The sequence below is a fragment of the Ostrinia nubilalis genome, chromosome 5 (assembly GCF_963855985.1).
Source record: "Ostrinia nubilalis chromosome 5, ilOstNubi1.1, whole genome shotgun sequence".
NCBI classification, from domain to species: domain Eukaryota; kingdom Metazoa; phylum Arthropoda; class Insecta; order Lepidoptera; family Crambidae; genus Ostrinia; species Ostrinia nubilalis.
Genome location: NC_087092.1, coordinates 1,476,455 through 1,496,852, shown reverse-complemented (window position 1 = coordinate 1,496,852; position 20,398 = coordinate 1,476,455). Strand labels below are relative to the sequence as shown.

Sequence of the window (20,398 nt, the reverse complement as noted above, 5' to 3'; positions counted from 1 at the left end):
CCTGCAAGCTTAGCGTGAAGAAGAAGAAGCAGTACCTCGTGTATTTTCTCTGCGCTAGACGCGCGCCAGATGCGCGCTAGACGCGCGCTAGTGCTTTCACTCGTAGTCAGCTTGAGATCAAGTCCCATTCCGGCAAGCAGGTTTCAATACTATTGTGACTAAGAAGAAGGAGTAGAAAGAAGACCAAGAATCAGAAGAATTACCTCCGCAGCTCAGCCTCGTGTATCTTCTCCGCGCTGGGCGTACGCTCGCGCTTTCACTCGTAGTCAGCTTGAGATCAAGTCCCATTCCGGCAAGCAGGTTTCAATACTATTGTTACTACGAAGAAGGAGTAGAAAGAAGATCAAGAAAAAGAAGAATTACCTCCGCAGCTCAGCCTCGTGTATCTTCTCCGCACTGGGCGCGCGCTAGTGCTTTCACTCGTAGTCAGATTTAAGAACAAGTTCCATTCCCGCAAACAGTTTTCAATACTATTTTGACTATGAAGAAGGAGTAGAAAGAAGACCAAGGAGAAGAAGAATTACCTCCGCAGCTCAGCCTCGTGTATCTTCTCCGCGCTGGGCGCGCGCTCGCGCTTGTATTCGTAGTCTTGTAGCGCGCGCAGGTCGCCCGAGCCAGAACAGACAGCTTGAGAAGAAGAAGAAGAAGAAAGAAGAAGAATTACCTCCGCAGCTCAGCCTCGTGTATCTTCTCTGCGCTGGGCGCGCGTTCGCGCTTGTACTCGTAGTCTTGTAGCGCGCGCAGGTCGCCCGAGCCACTCGCCGCGCCCGCGCTCGCGCGTTGCGCAGCCGCCGTCTTCAGCGCCACGATTATGTTCTCGTGGTAGCCGTTCAGATCCTGGAAGGTTGTGGAATTTTTGCTTAATGAGGAGATAAGGTAGGTACATGAAGAACTTAGCACTTTCTAAGCTTAAGAACTTGACTCTTTGAGTCGAGAAAATACATTTGTACGATCACTCATGACATTACTTAAATTTTTTGTATCAAGATTCAACCAAAACATGCTTCGATTTATGGACATAAACGTCATAATTTCACTTATTATAAACAAAACTTTATCTGAGAACCACAACAAACCTGCTTTTAAGGTGACTTTTTAAGAGCTCCATGTGTGTCCATGTGATAGAAGATATTTTTTATCGGCTCTGATTATGAATACGCCAATGTTTTACACCTCAGATATTTTTTACCTATTTTGTCAGATTGTGGCTTTGGAAATACTCTATCTGCCATCATCTGGCCCTAACACTGAACACCCTTTCTATAACCGCCCTTCGTTCCTCATATCCCTCACCTTAAACTTATACTCCATATCAGCTACGGCGCCCGCGGGCTCCTGGCCGTCGGACTGCGAGCCGGCCTCCAGTTGCTCGGACTGCGAGTCGTCGCCCCACTTGTCCTTGCCGTCCACGGCGCCGTAGCCGTGCTTCTTCAGGATGCCCTTCTCAGGCAGCTTGGCCATCGAGTTGGGCGCTACATCTATGAACGCTATGTCTTCTTCGCCTGGCAATAAAGGAATCAAGTTAGAAATAATCACGCAATATCGTGACGCACGGTGATGAAGGCAAAGGCTGTTGGTTGAAGAGTCAGTAAGGATGTGATATCGTGTATGTATTCTGTCTTAAGTAGAGCTGGTGATAACAGAGAAGGGTATTGTTTTGGCTAAGTATAATTGATTAAAAGACAATGCCGGAAATTGGCGTTTTTTTTTTCGCGCGGCCATGGACCAAACTTTGTTTTTTGATTACAAAATAGTGTAATAAACCAAACTTACTACGACATGTATACCTCTAAACTCAGTCGGAACTGAGTTCGAGCATTAGAAGTTTGATGATTTTCATACAAGATTTGCTTTTTGTGCGCAAGTTTTGTAAGAAATTGCAACAAAATATTGCGCGAAAAAAAAAGACGCCACTTTCCATACAAAATCTGGCATTGCCATTTACCTGAATGAGTAGGCTCATCTTCACTGCCAGAATGAACACGTTTCATTTGTTTGTGGTCCCTGAAAACAAAAAGAGTATGATGTTATTTTAGTTCCTGATGTTCTGAACTATGAATGTAATGCAGTGTAGAAAAACTTATACTTACGGGTATCTACTAGTACTGCCTGCTCCAGACATGTGGTTTCCATGTCTGAATATGACCCGCTGAGAGTCCCCGCGGCTACACAAACAAAAACAACCCATCAGTATCATAGTAATTGAAATCAAATTAGTGAAAAGGCGCACTATACAAGCTACGGAAAACCTGATCCTCCTGTTGGTAGGCAACTACTCACACGTCTGCTTTAAAAATGTGCTACACGCTATCACTGTAAAACCCGTGACTATTGTAACTAAGTAAAGAAAACTAAGCGTGGGCCCGATGGAGTCGCGTGTGAATGTGCTTGGTCACACTGTACACCAAGAATGAGAGCTAATGTACTGGTTCAGCTTTCGATAGAAGCTTGGAGTCTATGAGCTAGCATTCACGAAAACGGGAAGGTTTAGCAAAAAAACAATTTATTAATGAAGTTCCACGCTGTGATCTTGAGGTTAAATAGCAAAGAAAGTTTGGGTCTTGACGATCCTCCAAATCCGATTGGTTGTTATCAATATCACAGTTTTGATGAACACTGGCTCTTCGAAAAAGCGAAAATTGTGTGAGCAAAAGTCGACAGCGGTGAGGCGCCTCTCACTAGAGCGCCAAGCGTTCGACGTACCTTAACAGGTTTCTGTTCAACACCAGATCCGATAAAAAAGGAAACAACGTTTTATTTAAAGGTAAGTTTAGTTGTACCAGCAGTCAGTCGTGATCCATAAGAAATGTGAAAAAGAAACAGAAATGGATTCTTAAAATATAGGTAGGAACTATCAAAACTATTGCGTAGAGTTTCCATAATACGCAGTTGAAAAGTGTGTAAGAAGTAAAGAAATAACTTGAGGGTAAATAAATTTACGACTAAATACAAAGGTTTAAACTCAGACAAAATTTTAAACTCGAAAACAGTGAAACAACAAGACACCTTTACAAAGTGAAAGATTTTCAACGGTCAAGAGCTATTTAACTCGTTTTTAGTTTATATTTTGTTAGTTGTTTTTATACGACTGCATGGTACTCAAAACATAGGAAAACAAAAGAAAATCTACATCATATACGCACCTAAATGTGTTGTTGAAGGAGTGCATCTTCCCTCCATCCAGAGAGATGTCCTCTTGCGAGTTGTTGGACGTGGTGGAGCCCGCAGCGAAGCTCTTGGCGATTGGTTTCTTGACGTAAGGAGGGTCGTACTTCGGCAGCGTACTCTTTTTCCTGATGCAGGCGTGGCGTGGGAACGCACACTCGGATCAATTGATTACGTTTACAAAGAGGCCCAAGGAATTTATAAGCATCGAGAACACCTTGTTTGCTTTAGAGTTTAGTGAGGGGACAAAAGTTGGTGGTAGGAAAGTGTTGGTGATTGTCGACTTGAAAAAACGCGAGTGTTACTAGACCCACCTTTAGTAAAGTGGAGGTAGTAAGAACACGAGTTTTTTACACATAATTAATTGAGCGTAAGCGTACCTATTTGGAAATGTCTTTTGTTCCCCCATATTTTTTATTGCAAAGACTGGTGCTTTTGGATATTTCAATCAATTTCAATATAGAAACAATTTTAGATTTGGACAAACTTTAACTTTTCGTTTCATTCCTCATGGGAATTTGATGTTAATGTGGAAATTTATCAAAAAATTGATCTTAGCTTAATGATGTGGTTCCTTCCAGTAATTAATGAAGCAAGCTGTATGGCAAGTATCTTTCTCATTAGAATTGTAAATATATTTTTGTGATCAATTTGAAAAAAATAGTAGTGTTAGCTGATATTACTGGAAAGATCCTGTTTCCTTATAAGTAACATTAGGCGTTGCTAACTAGATAGACAGCTGCTTGAAAGAAGAATCCGTGCATCGCACATTCGCTTCTCGTGCAAAAGTTAAGAGAATTTAGTGGTAGTGACAGTGATTGGTGACGTAGAGTCGAGCGATCTATATCTTCTCCAATTTGACTTGTGTTACTTTCACGTCGGTACATACCTCGAGTGACAAGGCACAAACCCGGTGTAGTGTCACGGGGTGTCTCTGTAAGTGGCGCAACTGTTAGATTTATTGTTAACGGTAACAGTTCACGGTAAGTTACATGTGATATCGGAAGATATAGACGCGATCGCGCCGCCGGGTCGCGTCTGCGGCGCCCGGCGGCGCGGCCTCCGACCAAGAAAGGAAACGAAAACGAGTCACAGTTCACATAAGCCAATGCATACATCCAAGAGCCCAGAATCTTAAGGGTTTGAGTCGAGGTGTCGCTCGAGTACAACGAAGAAAGCCTTGTCGGCATGCAGCTCGGCGGCCGGACGGCGGGCGCGTGATCGGGTGCGGGCGCAGAGGGCGCGGGCGCGGCGGGGGCGCGGCGGGCGCGGGGCGCGGGCGCGGCCCGGCCGCCGGCGCGGACACAGAACCACAGATCAAATGCAGTTGTGGCGCGCCGACAGCGCCGACGCGCCACCCGCCAACTCTAGCTCTACGACCACAACGTAAACGACAAAAATCTTCAAAAAAACAAAAAACCAATCGCCGATAAAAACGAACAGAAACACCAACGCTAACGTCTAAAATAAACATACAAGTATACGAAGGTGACGATTTAAATTTCTTCTTAAAGACTACCTTTGGTCTGTTTTCTGCTCACTAACCTTAGGCACAGGGAGAAGTTTTTGTGTACTACGACTGACCTGTAGCAGAGAGCGCTCAGGGCAAATACTATGAATACCCCCCCTACCACAGACATGAGCACCGCCACGAGGAACACCGTGTTCGAGCCGTGGTAGTTCTCTGCGCCCAAAGAGAAGGGGGATGAGTGGGGGCGGCCGAGGCGTCGGAGAGGTCACGGGAGGGTCTCGGGAGAGCCTCGGGAGAGTCTCGGGAGAGTCTCGTGACGTCAGGGACGCCGCCGCGCGACCGGCGCCGGGAACACGACACGGACACAGACAGGCGACAGACAGTGCGACAACACCGAGTTACCGGGTTACCTGAAGCAGTACGCCATCCAGGCGAAACCCACGAACACGGAGAGAACGACCGCGAGCAACAATATCACCATGTTCATGGTGCTCATCTTATTCCCCTCGTGCTCACCTGCAAGAGAGGGGTCCGTGGCGTTAGTCGCCGGCGCCGCCCGCGCCTGGGCCCGGCCTAATCCGAGCAATGCTTTCGAACAACCCACGGTACCGACATTTTTAAATGCCAGTTGGTATACTCTACAGTTACCCGTACTTTTAAACGCAACAGTGTTGCAATTTTGTAACAAAAAAACTACAACCGCGACGAAATTTAGATTCATTTTTGGATTTTGAAAAGCTGTGCTCGGATTCTCATGGCCAATCAATTATTACAAACACATATTAAGAAGGGGAATATTACAGAAAAGAAACCTGAAAACATAAAAATTAGTTAAATAGACAGAAGTAAGTAACAGTTGTTATTCCATTGATTCTCCGTTTCATTTTGTGATTGTCATTTTGTAAAGTAAGTAGGTAAATAAATTATAGAAAAGTAAGTGTAGGTAACTGTTTTATATTCATGGTTTTGATCTCTTTTTCTTGTTGTATTGTTCAATTAATATAAAGTTGTGTTAATAAATTTCAAGAAAAGAGAAAAGATATTTGCAATTTATCAAATTACATTCTTAGTTCACAAAATTTTCACTCATTTATCACATCAAAATCATCTCTCTTTCATCCTTCTATCACCAGTTCAACCACACAATGTTCTCACAACGCAACCGTTCGTCAATCTCTTAACCCATACCGTCCGAACTGGCATCGACTCACCATACGGTGTTTCCTTCTTGGTCATGTTGTAGGCGGCTTTGGTGGCGTTGTCGGGTACCCACGGCGTTGGCGATGGCGGGAGCGCGTCGTGCTGCGAACAGTCTGGCCCGGTCCAGCCACGATTGCAGACGCACTTGTTGAGGTTTGAACACACCTGCGAAGGGGTTAACGGTTATTGTTTTAGTTTAAAAGGTATCTGGAGTGCTGATCAATCATCGGTTTTTCAAATGGACTCTATAGAACCACAGTATTAGGGATGGACCTAACTGATGGATGCGGCGAAGAGTATGGATGCAATGTAAAACGATTAATCCATATAAAATATAAATAATATTATGTACCAATAAGATAATGCTACGGTAGAGCAAGCTCGAAATGCAATATTATGTCATCATCATCATTTCAGCCATAGGACGTCCACTGCTGAACATAGGCCTCCCCTAATGCTTTCCACGTTGATCGATTGGTATTATGGTTATTGGTATATGGTTGGTTGATATTATGTCAATATACTAGAGAATTACCTACTGTATAAAAAATAACTTTTTTGGGAATATTGCTCATTTTTGCTCATTTCGTAGGAACTTTGTAAAAACATAAACGTATAAATTCAGGACACGAAAGCATTTCAACCTCAACTTTTAGTATTTTGCTACCGTAAAAGTTGAATGTACGTGGGTAGCACGTATCTTCATCAACATAAATATCCTGTTTTACCTCTAAAAATCTGCCTTATTTTCCCCAAATCGTGTAGGTACTACTTACAGAATTATAAAAAAGTAAAGCAAAAATCTTTGCTTAGCCTTTTTTCATCACCTTATTTCCTTCTGCCTTATTTATTCCACCCATTTCTTTTGAGCCACAATTAATTACTTTTTACGTGGAACCTGCGTAATTAATGTGCATTGGAAGCGTGGAGGGCTCCTAACGTGGGATTGTGGACTTCGTAATACTCCGTAACAAAGTTTAATTGGGCCTGTTTGTAATTTTGCATATTCCGTCGAAAACACCGTATTCCGAAATGAGATCGCCGAAATTAAAGCCAGTAATGGCCACGTCAGCGATTTTTACGCTCCAAATGACGTTGTTTTGGTAATTGTTTCAATTTTGCGTGTGTACCGCGATTTTGTGTCTTCATTATAACTTTCGTTTAATTTCAAATTAACCGTTTGAAGAGTTTCAATGTGGCACCCCATTGTTGTGTTAGATTGCTTGTCAAATTATGGTTTCCATTTGCGAATATCATTTCCCCTTTGAAAAGTTTTTAAGAGAACAAGCCATGCAATTTCCTCTTCAATACCCAAGATGTCTATTAAACAAAGAATTTCCACGAATGTTTAAATTGTTTTATTGTTACCTGAGTATTTCTCCAAAATTAATTAAGATGCAAGTAATAAGGTCTTTACGTCTAACTTCAAAGGCACAGTAAGATTTATTGGGTTTCGACGCCATTTTAGATTTCAAATTTTCAATTCTAGAACCTCATTAGAATTTCGTGGACGTCTTTTGTTTTCAGCCATCCATCATTTGCGAGTTGCCGCGGGACAAGTTTGTGTTCGAGCACTGGGTCTCGCTTGCGTTGTCCAAAGTTGTCGAGTTTCGCCGAATGCACGGAACACATGCACCGTCGGATTACGGGGCTGTCTAAGCGGGAGTTTCTAAGCTGTAACTTAGCCGAAACTTGAGCTCGGCTTTCAATTTTAAGCTGAATGTAATGCGCGTCACGTTAGCGCGGGGACATGTGGGCGAGTAATTGCGAGAGTTAGTTGGCGGGACGCTCTACACGATGCCATTTGAATAGTATTTGTTGCATTTGGAGACAATTGTGCATTGCGCAAACTTTGCTTATTTTACAGCACGCTCATGATATCTGAAGCTTTGATTCTATAAAGAAGATACCTATAATGTCTTCTTTGAATATTATACGCCATTTTTCCCCGGAATACACCATACTTAGGTTTTACGGAAGCACAATATTACCTACTAAATAACGAAATCAAATTCCAATTCGCGCATTTTCTTAACCAGCAAAAAATGCACACATACGCGGCCCAAACCAGATTACACCGGATTTATGCGGATAAAATTTTCGCCTAAGCTGTTCGCAGCTTAAACTTGGGTTTAGGTTTGCATTTTAAACCGAACGTACGTACGTCACGGCACGTGTGACTAATTGCCGGCGGGATTGCGCCTCCCTTTGTAGTTGCCGCCCTTGATGAGAATTTTGATCTATGTGCGGAATTTAAATCTTTTGTGGAATATATGATGAGTTTTGGTTTGAATGCGGGAATCGTTGAAATGCCGTCTTATTTGCGGTCTTATTTCATTAATGTTACAGTATGCTACATCTACGGAGAAGAACTAAATCAGAAATACTTAATATCAAATCACGCCTTATACAAACACTAAGCCATGTAAATTCGCTATAGGGGCTTAAAAAGCTTACCCCTTGGTTGTAACCTAATTAGATATTATTCTGCCAAACAATGCCTATTGAACAAGAAAAACTATTGCCGGAAAATTTTCTTAATCGACTTAATCAAAATCATCTCATTGTCCCAATCAGCTCTAATTCACCTACACCCAAACGCCATATTGCTTCCCGGACAGCTGCGTCTAATTACAGTTGTACGAACGGGTACCTGGTATCTGGTATCTAGTTAAGAACTGCACACAAGTGCGGGCTATAACCGGATTGCGCCGGTGCGAGCCGGTTCGGTACAATCAGATTTCCCAGGCGCCGGGAGTGGAGACCCCTGCTGCTCAAACTGCGTTAGGTGACGCACGGAATGTTTGCAGCCAAACAGATTCGGATAGCTGGATGCGGAGGGAACCTAATTATTGTTAAGGGCACTTGGAGGAGATACAGCATTTTGGGAATTAATTGTAGAAGAAAATATGGGTAGGATTTGGGCAAGCTCTCAGAGCATCAGCTTTCGAGATTAGCTCTACATGTGACATCGCTATTTTCTAGAAATTAGAGAGTTGCACTCTCTCCATTTGGAGGTTCTGATTTAAATTCTCACAAATTAACTCTATCTTTGCTACTTCTTCCTGTTATTATGAACATAGAAAGAAATATTGATTGAGTAAAAGAAACTTTATGGTGACTCATATAATTTGGCACGAGGCGAGGGTTGTAAATTGTGACCTCCGTTTGTTCAAAATTCAAAAAAAAAAAAAATTCAAAATTATTTATTTATCGATAAAAGTCTTAACAATGATATTGTGAGTCTCATCCGTTTGTTACGACTGCCTACAGAATTTTACACGTTGACATAACTGAAAGTGAATTATTAATGCGAGCATCTTTTTTTTAACTATTTTAAATCTTTGCTACTTGAAGGATTCGAATCCACAGCTATCCTGGCTTTTATTCTAGAACTTGTATGAACCAAGTCGTGAACCAGGCGCCAAACGCTATTTAGTCTAAATGGCCACCCATCCTCTCCGCACCGCGTGAGTTGAATTTCGGTAATTACTACATAAGCGCCCTGAAGGTGCAAGTTCTAATTTCCTCAACGATCTAGAAACTATTGCAGTAATTGTCTAAAACTATAGTGTTCAAGTTTGCCGATAAGTGAGCTGACGCTGCTTTCAGTTCAGTTTCAGTGAAAATAGCTGAAGTAGACGCTTAAGAATTTACTAAATTAGTTTTCCTCGGAAAGTCTTTAAGTTTAATGTATTACAAACATTAATTAATTTTCCTCTAACATGAGAATTGATTGGCGTATAATCGTTTATCTCCGCCCTACAGGTTTCGTAGTTATGAGTTAGATTTTCCTGAGCTCTATCTCTACATCAATACTAATTAACATTGGTTCAGTGGTTTACGCGTACACATGTTGCAAACAAAATAGACAGATTCACATACATAGAAAAGATTGATAGATTCTACCATAAATAGATTAGGGCGTATATAACGTCGCAGGGAAATAACTCAATAAATAACAAGATATTATTTGGGTCTTATGAAAATATTACACAATTTGATCTACGATATTATGACCCTTTTGACCCTTTATATTTCATAATTACAACGCCCATTCGCTTAATTTGTTTGGCGCCCCTCCGGAATTTGTTATATCACCTATAAAAGATATTATCGTTACTTATTTCGTGCGTTAAAAGGTTTTTATGGGAATTTTCCTGTGCAGTTTCATTTAGTGTGTTAAAAGTAGATCTTCTACACAACATTTTTTTTAAATTGCAAAAGATTTATCTTTTAACAACGTTAACACACTCTTGAAATAATACATATATCTTACTATAGATTCTATCTTTAGTTTCGTAATGTCATTGACGTCCCTCTCATTTATCATATTAATGGTAGAATTGGTATTTGACGTCATCATCACCAGACCAATCGAGATCGCCATAATCGGAACCGGCAACCAGGTAAATCGTTTCAATATCGCTTTAATATCGTTTCGAATATTCGCTGGCTCATTAGGCAGGTTGCACTGGCCAGCGATATTAACGGCCAGTAGCCGGCGGACGGTCAATTAATTTAATTAAAACAGCAGCCGCCGGCGCCTCGTTGAGACAACTACTTCCACGTTTTAGATCATATTTGCCGAGCAATATCGTTTTAGGGAACATTTAGTGGCTAGCCGTAATAATAAGCAGGAGTTGAATATAGTAGCGATATAGTTATACGTTATTCTATCTTTCAATTCTGCTTAATTGTAAAAATAAAAGCATGAGTGGAAAATGGACTTTATGTGAAAAGCGATAGGTAGGAAAATTTAATGCAGTAGATTTTAATATCCAACACTAGTCCCTGGCGTTTCATGGGAAAAATGTTTGGAAGTGGACACCTAGAAAATGCATAATCATAAAATAATAATATTAACTGTTATTGTTAATTGTACTTTAAATCCAGAAGCAATATTAACCAAGCGTTTATTGCCTCTAACAGAATTAGGCTTACCTTTGTTTGAGCAAATAAATGAATTCAACAGGGGATCCCTCATTTATGATGTTTGCAGCGAATAAAATTACCCGAAGCAAACAGCGGACGGCATTAAACGGGATAAAACATACTTTCCGTTGGGATGAGCATAATGATCGATTAGGAAAAACCTTAAAATTAAGTAACTTGAGATATTATTGTAGGCAAACTCTACCATACCTTATTATTTTAGACGAATTTTATATCTGACCTGGCACTTATGACTTGAATGATTTTTCATCTTCAAGACAAAGGTAAATCTTGGGTTTTGAGATTTCAATAATATCTCTTTAGATTTTCATGTAAATAATACTGATTGAATTTGAATGTAGCATCCCTCATTTTCCGAACCTTAGGGCTACTTCGAAATGTTGTACGAACTTTCGGGTCTATTTGTCACCGTCGCTCGTGCTGAAATCTCGCTTTGCGTGAGAGAGATGGCAACATCGAACCTTCGGATAACGTTTTTCAGAGTTACCCCCAGTATGGGGAGGATAAATAATGAGCAGCAAATGTAATGAGGACGAAAGAATAAACAGACGGCCACTTATTGGGTGCTTAATCGCAATTTGCGAACGTTAATGAACAAATAATTACAATGTTTGGAAAGAAAACTCATACGGCAGGTGCTCTTTGTGCTGGATTTAAATGTATTTTCAATTTTGATGAGATTATTAATATTGTTAGTATAATCTCATTTCAAAATTGGTGCTAGGTATACAAGAGGACCCAGTAAAGATCCCTGAAAAACGCCATTTTTTTAGGCAAAAGTGAAAATAAAAAGAAAACTCAGTGCCGTTAAGTTCGTCGTGGTATGGAAAATAAAACAACATGATAACTGTATAACAATAATTACAATTTCCATAAAAGTATAGCTAGTCAAAAGGCTACGTACGATCTAGATGTGGAAGAAATTACAAAAGGAGATAAAACGTATCCGCTTTAAAGTATTCTACGTGCAGTACTAAAACACATTTATTATATGATCTATACAGCTCGACGGGAGTTAGCTATGAAGTAAAAATTGAATAACACGGCCCGTGCTTCGGCACTCAAACTATTAAAAAGTCAGCGATGTAAAGTTATTTCATCGAGTTAGAGCAATATTAGTTTTATACAAACACTGCCGTTCCACCTTTATGGCGGCATTAAATATGTATATCGTTTGCCGTGTCTCGTGTTTCTCTATTTTAATGTTGCAAACTCAAATTGAAACTGGTATTTGATATAAAAGTTAGAGGAAAAACTATTTTGTTCTTATTTCAGGTAATGAGGCTAACATTTTTACTGAATTTAAGAGAGCCGCGAAAAAGTCGTTTGTTTGGTAAAGTTTTGGGTTCCTTTGTGAGGTTATAAAGTTAACTTTATGTATTTTATAAAATATATTACTTTTGGAAGTTATTATCTGTTAACTGGTGTGACAAAATTCAATAGATTAAAGCAATATCATGTAACTATGTAGTTTACGTCCAGTTTTGTGAATTCCACAACCACAATATTTCGATTCTTCACTGTTTAGATTCAGTAAATACAGTAAAATTAAATGCTTTTTGAACATTGCAATTGAAACTTTGAGCTGTAAAAAAATACAAACACAAATAGTACAAATAAAAAAAATATTGATAAATAATTAACATTTACACTTGCGTACACCTTGACTAACCTTAACACAACAAAACAAAACAACAAAAAATTTAACGTAATAAAACATGTAGCGTTCAAACTCACCCCTTTAGCAGAGCATTCGTTGTTATTGTGGTCGGTGGGACACTTGGTGTGGTCGATGTACGGGAAGATGGAGGTGCAAGTCTGGTTGACGCAGACCAGGTTGTCCCCACATGGTGTCCCGTCGCGCACCAGGCCAAGGGGACTGATCTCGTCGTGCTTTGGCAGGCCTGTCGTGGCTCTGGAAGAAGTGGGAGGGAACATAAGCCTGTTTAAGGAGTTAGTATGTTTTTAAATTAAGGTCCAGTGCCTTTTAGGGCCCTCGCCCACGGCGACGAAACGCGTGACATCATTGCTATTAACGCGCGTTTGTCGCATTTGCAACGCACTACAGAAGTGATGCCAACGTGCTACAGCAGCGCGACTGCATCGTTACAAAAAGCCGCCGTGGGCGAGGGCCCTTAAAGAGGATTTTAGGGCACTAATGGGTTTTTCAGCAGGCTTGACCATGCCTGCCTGGTGGCAATGCAGTTAAATAATAAATAAATAAAAATAAAATCTTTGGACAATTTCACACAGCGCCAGTTAGCCCCAAAGTAAACAACTTAATGCTTGTGTTATGGGTGCTAGCTTAACGGATATACTACTTTTATACTTTTTTTTTAAATACATAAATATTATACATAGTCACACCCAGACCCGTCACAGAAATTAAAATTCATCATTTCAATTTCTGCCCGGCCGGAAATCGAACCCGGGACCTCTCGGCATAGTAGTCCGTTCTGAACCACTACACCAAACGGCCGACATAATTCTCGTTAACTCACCACAAAAACCTTTAAATTTAACGGTTAAATTGGAAAAGTTCGGTGAGTAGCAGGTTTAGTATGACTGATTGTGAGTATATTTTTATACAAATATTAAGATATCGACTTAAGTTTTGGACTAAATATAAATGCTGTTTTCGTTCCAGTAAAACATTTCTGAGTCAGTATCAATAAGTAAAATGTAGGTCATATAGGAGGTTGTATAACTTACTTGCACTCATACTCGTTGCCCTTAATAGTGATGACGGTTCTAGTGTAATACTCGTCCATTCCCGGGACGACCGGGTATCGGTTGCCAAGCTGGCACTGCAGCGAGCCGCATCTTACATTCCTGTAATGACATTATTTATGTAATGAAGGCTGTCTAGTAGATTTTTGGCAAAGGAGGACAATGCTGACACAGTATCTTGAATCCTTTGTAAGATTAATTTATTCTATTTTCGATAACTCAATTGAGTATAGAGGATAGGAGGATATAAAATATGGACTTTTAATATTATGATAACTTTTATTATTTCAAACTCTTTATTGCTATTCCACACGTTGCAAAGGATCTTCAAAAATAATATAGGTCAGTTATAGATCTTACCGGGCACAGCCAAAAATATGAGGAGAGAAAATTTCTGTAAATTTTGACGTATTGCGCGTTTTTTAACCAGTAAGAAAGTTTAAGATACTCCAGACAAATGTCGTAGAGCAATTCCAAAATTTGCCATGAGTCGTATTACATATACGGGACTTTACTGAAAAAATCTACTTCCTTATTTTTTTACCATAATCGCGAGGATACTCACTCAGTCTCGCACTTGATGTAATGCCCACTGTTGTCTTTCCCGCAATGCCCCGTGACCGCTCCCTTCGAGTTGAACTGCTCGAAGCACTCCTTGTCAGCGCCAATGGTGCCGGGCCCCCAGATCCTCTCACACTGAAGGCTGAGGGTCGGGCACTGACCAGCGAAGCAGTAACCCTTGCCATCCTCACAAGGTTCCCCGTTCTTTCGGTAAGCGTCGGGTGGACACGAACCAGAGAGGCCGGTGCACATCTCTTCGAGGTCGCACTCGTTGGTTGCATCACGGCAGATCACCCCGCGAGGTTTTAGCTGGTGAGATTTGATTTGGGTGATATTATGTCTAAACATCAGTTAATTTAGTTAGTCTCTTTAGCGACAGCGCAAATTCACGACAAAATCGCGACTCCGCGACATGTCACGACGACAAACTAATAATATGAAATGACGCGCGAACGCGTTTTGTGGCCGCGTCTGTTACCGCGTTTTCGCCCAATGTGCGCTGTCGCTTAAACTTAAACGCATTAAAATCGCAATAATCAAATAGACTGGAAGAACACGAATAGACCCTCTAAGAAGGATTGCGTCTCATGAAACAATGTCATAAGTTAGTTTAGTCTAGAAAAGGACACCGCCCATTTTAATTAAAACTAATAAAATTGAATAAAATGATCGTTGTTTAGAAAAAATCCTTCTTGAAATATTTATTTCAGAACCAATTAAAACTTTCTTCTTCTTCATTCTTTCAACTTTCTTATTTGTCAAGGAAATTTAAAAAAAGGTATGCCATTACTGTCAGTTAGTTAGTTTTGCAGGGCAATCGACATCGCACTAAGGCTGGGTTGCACCATCTTACTTTTACTTTAAAAAACTGTCAAACTCCAAACAAAAACGTCCGGTTATCGTTATAGTCATGGTTAAAATTAGGTGGCGCAACTCATCCTTAGACTCTTGATTGGGCCATTGTGCGCGATATGTGGTTTATCTTCCTACTCCAACCACCTAAGATTCCATTATTACTGTATTCATAGCCTCACCTGGCACCTATCGCAGCACTCTCCCGAAGCGCACTGGGCCTCCTTGGTGAGGCGGCAGGTGAACGGGTCGCAGCACGGGTTGAGGCTCTGGCAGTCGGAGATGGTGCCGCAGTCGCACTCCTCGCCCTCGTCCAGCTTCCCGTTGCCGCATTGATGGTGTATCACCAGCTGGGGAGAAAGTGGAAACGAAAAACAAATCTTCCGTAATAACTATATTATCCTATCCTACATAAATGCGAAAGTTTGTTTGGATGTCTGGATGTTAACATGTTTGTTACTGTTTCACGCAAAAACTACTGAACGGATTTTGTTGATATTTTACAGTATTATTGTTTATAACCCAGAATAACATATATGCTATAATTTATGACGATATATGACAAACTAAATTTCACGCGGGTGAAGCCGTGGGCAAAAGCTAGTTATGTATAAAAGCGAAAAGTCATTGACGACTGACTGACTCACTCATCACGAAATCTTAGAAACTACAAGTGCTAGGAGACTCGAATTTTGCATGGGAATGGGAATATTTATTTATTTTATTTTATTTTACAATTTTTTGGAAAACTTACAGCTAAATGTTACGTTAGGTGATTTTTATGATTAAAGTAAGGCCAATTAAAAGTTTCCTCCTATAGTTATACAATTAATAAATATTATTGCGGACAGAACGATGTTAATTTATGAAGTTCAAACTATACTATTTAACAAAGAAAAGATTATTAAATTTTGTTTTGAACTGGTTGATAGGGGTATTGAATAAGTCTAGTTCCATGTCATCACAAACAGAATTAAATCGATCAGGAACTCTAATTTTTAAAACGTAGGTGGTCACTAAGACGGGATTTTGCAAAATTCAATCCCTAAAAGGACAAAACGGAGTCTACGCGTACGAAGTCGCCGGCGGCCGCTAGTCTTCTATAATACAAAGTATCCTTCAGATTCATTCTTGCTTTATACAGAAGATGATGAAAATGTACGTTTTTTTTTTGTGTTGCTTTGTGTTACCTCAAGGAACGGTCGATAATTCGCTCTAGTAATTAGGCATTAGAACTAGATCAGTGAGTTGTAGTGATGTAGTCTCATAACGCGGAAATAAAGCACTCACAATCATCTCCCGATAAATATGTAAACGTGGCCAATCGAAGTGCGGGAGCACGGTGCATTATCATTTGGAGCTATGTAAATTTATTCCAATAAGCCCCGCGCTCCTGATATTATATATTCGCAAACGAAGAGATAATTCTGTCCTCGGACAGATCCCATTACCATAAGTTTTATTAAAGGAGTGGGCCTCGCGGAGGCCGCCGACAAACAATGCTTCTCTGCTGATTAATTTTCGACGTGGGAATCTATTTTGCATGGGAATGGAGGCCGAGTCAAGTAGTCCGTCAACTCAGAAGTGGGAAACTTTTCGCGGAGCTAATCTAATGCACGAATGTGGTTGTGGGTGATTTTGTAAAGTAATTTAAGTTGGATTCTTATGTAAATTGGCTGCTAAATTTAAATTCGGCGCCAGGTTTTGTTCGGAATGAGTTTTAATGTAGTAAATACTTTGGGGGTTGCTCGGGAAGCGGCAGGTGAGTCGTGAGTCGGTTATTTTGACATGACTGAACTTCGGTGTTTTCCTGATGACGTCACACAATTATAACTCAGTTTATCTGTCTTTTGAAAAGTAGGGATTACTGCTAATCGAAACTGTTATGTTTTATCTTATTGTAGAATCTGACACTTTCTAGTGATTTAAATAAACACCTGCCTCCCTGGATAAGTGGTAAAATGTGACAGTTGTATCGGTCGAAAGGCCGTTTTTTCGTTTTTTCATTTCGTCGCCCCGTGAACGGATTCGATTTCGATTCGACCAAAAAATGCCATGTCTAAACCCAGAGAACTATAATAAATCACTAACTTCATTGGGCTTATTGAGCAAGCAGAGCCCCTGTCCGATCCTGAGCTCGTTGATGTAGTCGTTCTTGGAGCAGTCGGAGAACTTGTAGGGCTGCACGTTGTCGGAGCCCACGATGGACTGCGCCATGATGCAGCCGTGCCAGTCGCGGCAGAAGCACTGCTCGCGCCCGTCGTCGTGACCCATACCTGGTGGAATATACACTATGAAGACGCACCGTGGTAAAAAGGTAAGATAGAAAGAGAAAGAAAGAAAGAAAAACATTTATTTGGTTCCAACTTAAAATATAACACAGTTAACAAAAAACAAGTACCTACAAGTAGTTAGAACCAAAATTGGCCACCTCTCAGCATGTGTCATGCTCTGGAGTAGTAAAACCCAGAACATGACACTGTTATTCTGCGGTGACCATTTTTGGAGAGAGATAGATATATTTTTGCAATGAAGCCGATTGAAGAGACTGATGATTCAACTGAAAATGAACTATGTGCATCATTTGTCAAGGAAGAAAGGTGATAACAAATATCCATTTGATTGTATACGTGATTGCTACTACTTGACAAGCTAAGCTTAAAGTCGAGTCGATAACTGTGACTCCTAATCCCGTATAGCCAGAGGCAAATAGGCCACCTATGAAATCGGGATTCAATTCGAATTTACAACGATTTAACTCCGACGACCTGATAAAGGTAGCAGGAAGGCGCTGGATGCAGGCCGCTACCAACCGTGCGATGTGGAAGTCATTGGGGGAGGCCTATGTTCAGCAGTGGACGTCCTGTGGCTGAAATGATGATGATGATGATGAACTCCGAAGAACGAAAGAAATAATGTTGACTTCCCTCTGTTGCTTAGAAAGACAGTTCATTAAAAGGTGGCAATAATTTCTTCTAAAAGCGGCTTGTGCATCAGGTTTGTATACTAATTTTTTTTTCTTTTTTATCCACAACGAGGAAGCCTGTATCTCACCTGATGGTAAGTGATGATGATGGTAATTCTCTAAATCTTACCGATATTATGGCCGATCATATGCGCCATGGTGCCGGCTAGCAGGTGGGGCTCGTACGTGTTGGTGTCCACTGAGATGCCCACAGACTTGGGCGTGCAAAGCGTGTCGGGAACTGATATGCCGGACTCCCCACCAGGAAACGTGAGGCCGCTGGAAAAGAAAAGAATCTTTAAAATTTGGAATAGTTTTCAAGTTTTAAAATAGGGTTCTGAGGATAAATATGGCGCACTACTGTTTATATTACGATATTTAATCTCACATAATACCCGCAGCTATCTATCTCATTTCAAGACATTCTTCTTCTTCTTCTTTTAAAGTTACAAAAATAGTTTCTCTGAATGAGGTTCAACAACATTAAATTCACAATATTATTCTTCTTTTGCGTCTCCAGAGTAATTCGTAAATGTTCATTTCAGATTTTTATCACTCCGATATTTAGTACGGAGTCCAGTTTTTTTAGCAAAGGAGACTTGATAAGGCCATCTTTCCTAAATATAACCCACAGGAAGTTCGAGAACATCATTGCTACGAACAACACCCTTTGCTACGAATCAACGTAGCACTGTAGACACCAACAAATATTTAGTAAATCCGTATGCATACCAATAGTTATATCATGATAGACGTTGATAACCTAACAACGGGGTACAGTTTTTTTTCTGCAAAGGAGGAGTTCGAGAACAGCACTGCTACGAACAACGCCGTTTGCTACGAGACTACGAATAAGCGTACCAATGGTGCTACGAACACCAAAAATATTTTGTAAATCCGTGTGTTTGAAAAACGTTTGCATCTTAATAGCATAATAGACGATGACAACTAAACAACGGAGTCCAGTTTTTTTCAGTAAAGGAGGAGTTCGAGAACAGCATTACTACGAACAACGACGTTTGCTACGAATTGTCGCAATGGTGCTACGAACACCAAAAAATATTAGTAATTCCGCGTGTTTACCAATAGTTACATTATTAGACGTTGGCAACTTAACAACAGAGTCCAGTATTTTTCAGCAAAGGAGTCCGAGAACAGCATTGCTACGAACAACGCCGTATGCTACAAGACTACGAAAAAGCGTAGCAATGGTGCTACGAACACCAAACAATATTATTATTAGTAAATCCGCATGTATGATAATAGTTTACGTCATAAAAGGACGTTGACAACTTAATTGACTCATAACCAATTGTTAAATCAATTAATTTAATAACACCCTCAATTATTCGAGCCATAAAACGATAATGTTAAAGCTGGATGCTATTACTTCACCTTCAACAGATTAAAATCATTAAACACATATGTGCAGAGGCGTTATGGCGACCCTTTCCGTAATTATGGCAAATTAAGTACCATAAGGCGTAATTTTTAATAACGTCCCTTATGAGACATAAGGAGGAATATTTTAAACGTAATTTTCTTGATTACCTCGTGTGAATATTTAAAGCATTATAAAGGCAAAGGTGATATTACTGACTTGTCTGCACTTAAGTAATTTATTTAATTATGATTGCTGTTAATAGCACTTTTAAGTCAGTTTGTTTAATTTTACCTTCTAAATTGACTCAAAGGACTGACTGACATAGTGATCTATCAACGCACAGCCCAAACCACTGAACGGATCGGGCTGAAATTTGGCATGCAGGTAGATGTTATGACGTAGGCATACGCTAAGAAAGGATTTTACGAAACTCCACCCCTAAGGGGGTAAAACGGGATCCACGCGTACGAAGTCGCGGGCGGCCGCTAGTTAAAGAATAAGATATCTAAGAAAGTTTTGAGTTCGTTCTCAATTCAGTATCATTCGTTTCCCCAAAAATATTACATTCAAAAGAAAATCTCTCCACTAAATTAATTTAGAAGTTCTCATCACTAGCACTGACGCGATCTACTAAAATTCAACTGCAAAGTTCTGAATGGTTATCTGGCTTAATAGTCTGCACCTGAGGCCAACTAGCAAAAAGTTTGCAACCAAATTTGACTAGCTCGTGACTACTGGAGCTTGAATATACAGATTTTGAGGGAGGATTTTGGACTAGAGATTATGTTAGTTACAAAAGCAATATGTTAATCTGTTGATAGTATAGACAACAATTTGTTGGTATAAAATTTACGAGGAATAATATTGCTAATTTTAAGTTCAATATAATGTACCTACTCAGATTTTAGTGATTTAAAGTAAATGCTTACCCACGTCAAAACATCGTTTAGGGCAGTTTTCTTTATGTTTATTCATTGTACAAAACCAATTAATTCTGAGTGTAATTTTGAAATTAAGTAATGTAATGAATAGGTATGCCTAAGGTTCTCCTAATTCTTGGAAATATCTGAATTGAAAATGTATGAAACTCTTTAGTTTCAATTAGTTTAGTTTA

At 40.1% G+C, this 20,398-nt stretch overlaps 1 protein-coding gene across 1 annotated transcript in view; it reads right to left on the bottom strand.

Annotated features, from left to right (window-relative positions):
- The window catches only part of LOC135072104 (disintegrin and metalloproteinase domain-containing protein 11-like), a 233,334-nt gene that overhangs the window by 263 nt on the left and 212,673 nt on the right, over positions 1-20,398 (bottom strand). Inside the window, exons 9-23 of the mRNA XM_063966056.1 lie at positions 18,031-18,179; positions 17,027-17,211; positions 15,118-15,285; positions 14,088-14,392; positions 13,505-13,624; positions 12,530-12,707; positions 5,848-6,001; positions 4,711-4,849; positions 3,144-3,293; positions 2,704-2,715; positions 2,091-2,165; positions 1,946-2,004; positions 1,294-1,502; positions 665-837; positions 364-479 (exon numbers count right to left, since the gene is read on the bottom strand). Of these exons, the coding sequence (XP_063822126.1) occupies positions 364-479; positions 665-837; positions 1,294-1,502; positions 1,946-2,004; positions 2,091-2,165; positions 2,704-2,715; positions 3,144-3,293; positions 4,711-4,849; positions 5,848-6,001; positions 12,530-12,707; positions 13,505-13,624; positions 14,088-14,392; positions 15,118-15,285; positions 17,027-17,211; positions 18,031-18,179 (2,192 nt within the window). The remainder of the gene's footprint in view (positions 1-363; positions 480-664; positions 838-1,293; positions 1,503-1,945; positions 2,005-2,090; positions 2,166-2,703; positions 2,716-3,143; positions 3,294-4,710; positions 4,850-5,847; positions 6,002-12,529; positions 12,708-13,504; positions 13,625-14,087; positions 14,393-15,117; positions 15,286-17,026; positions 17,212-18,030; positions 18,180-20,398) is intronic.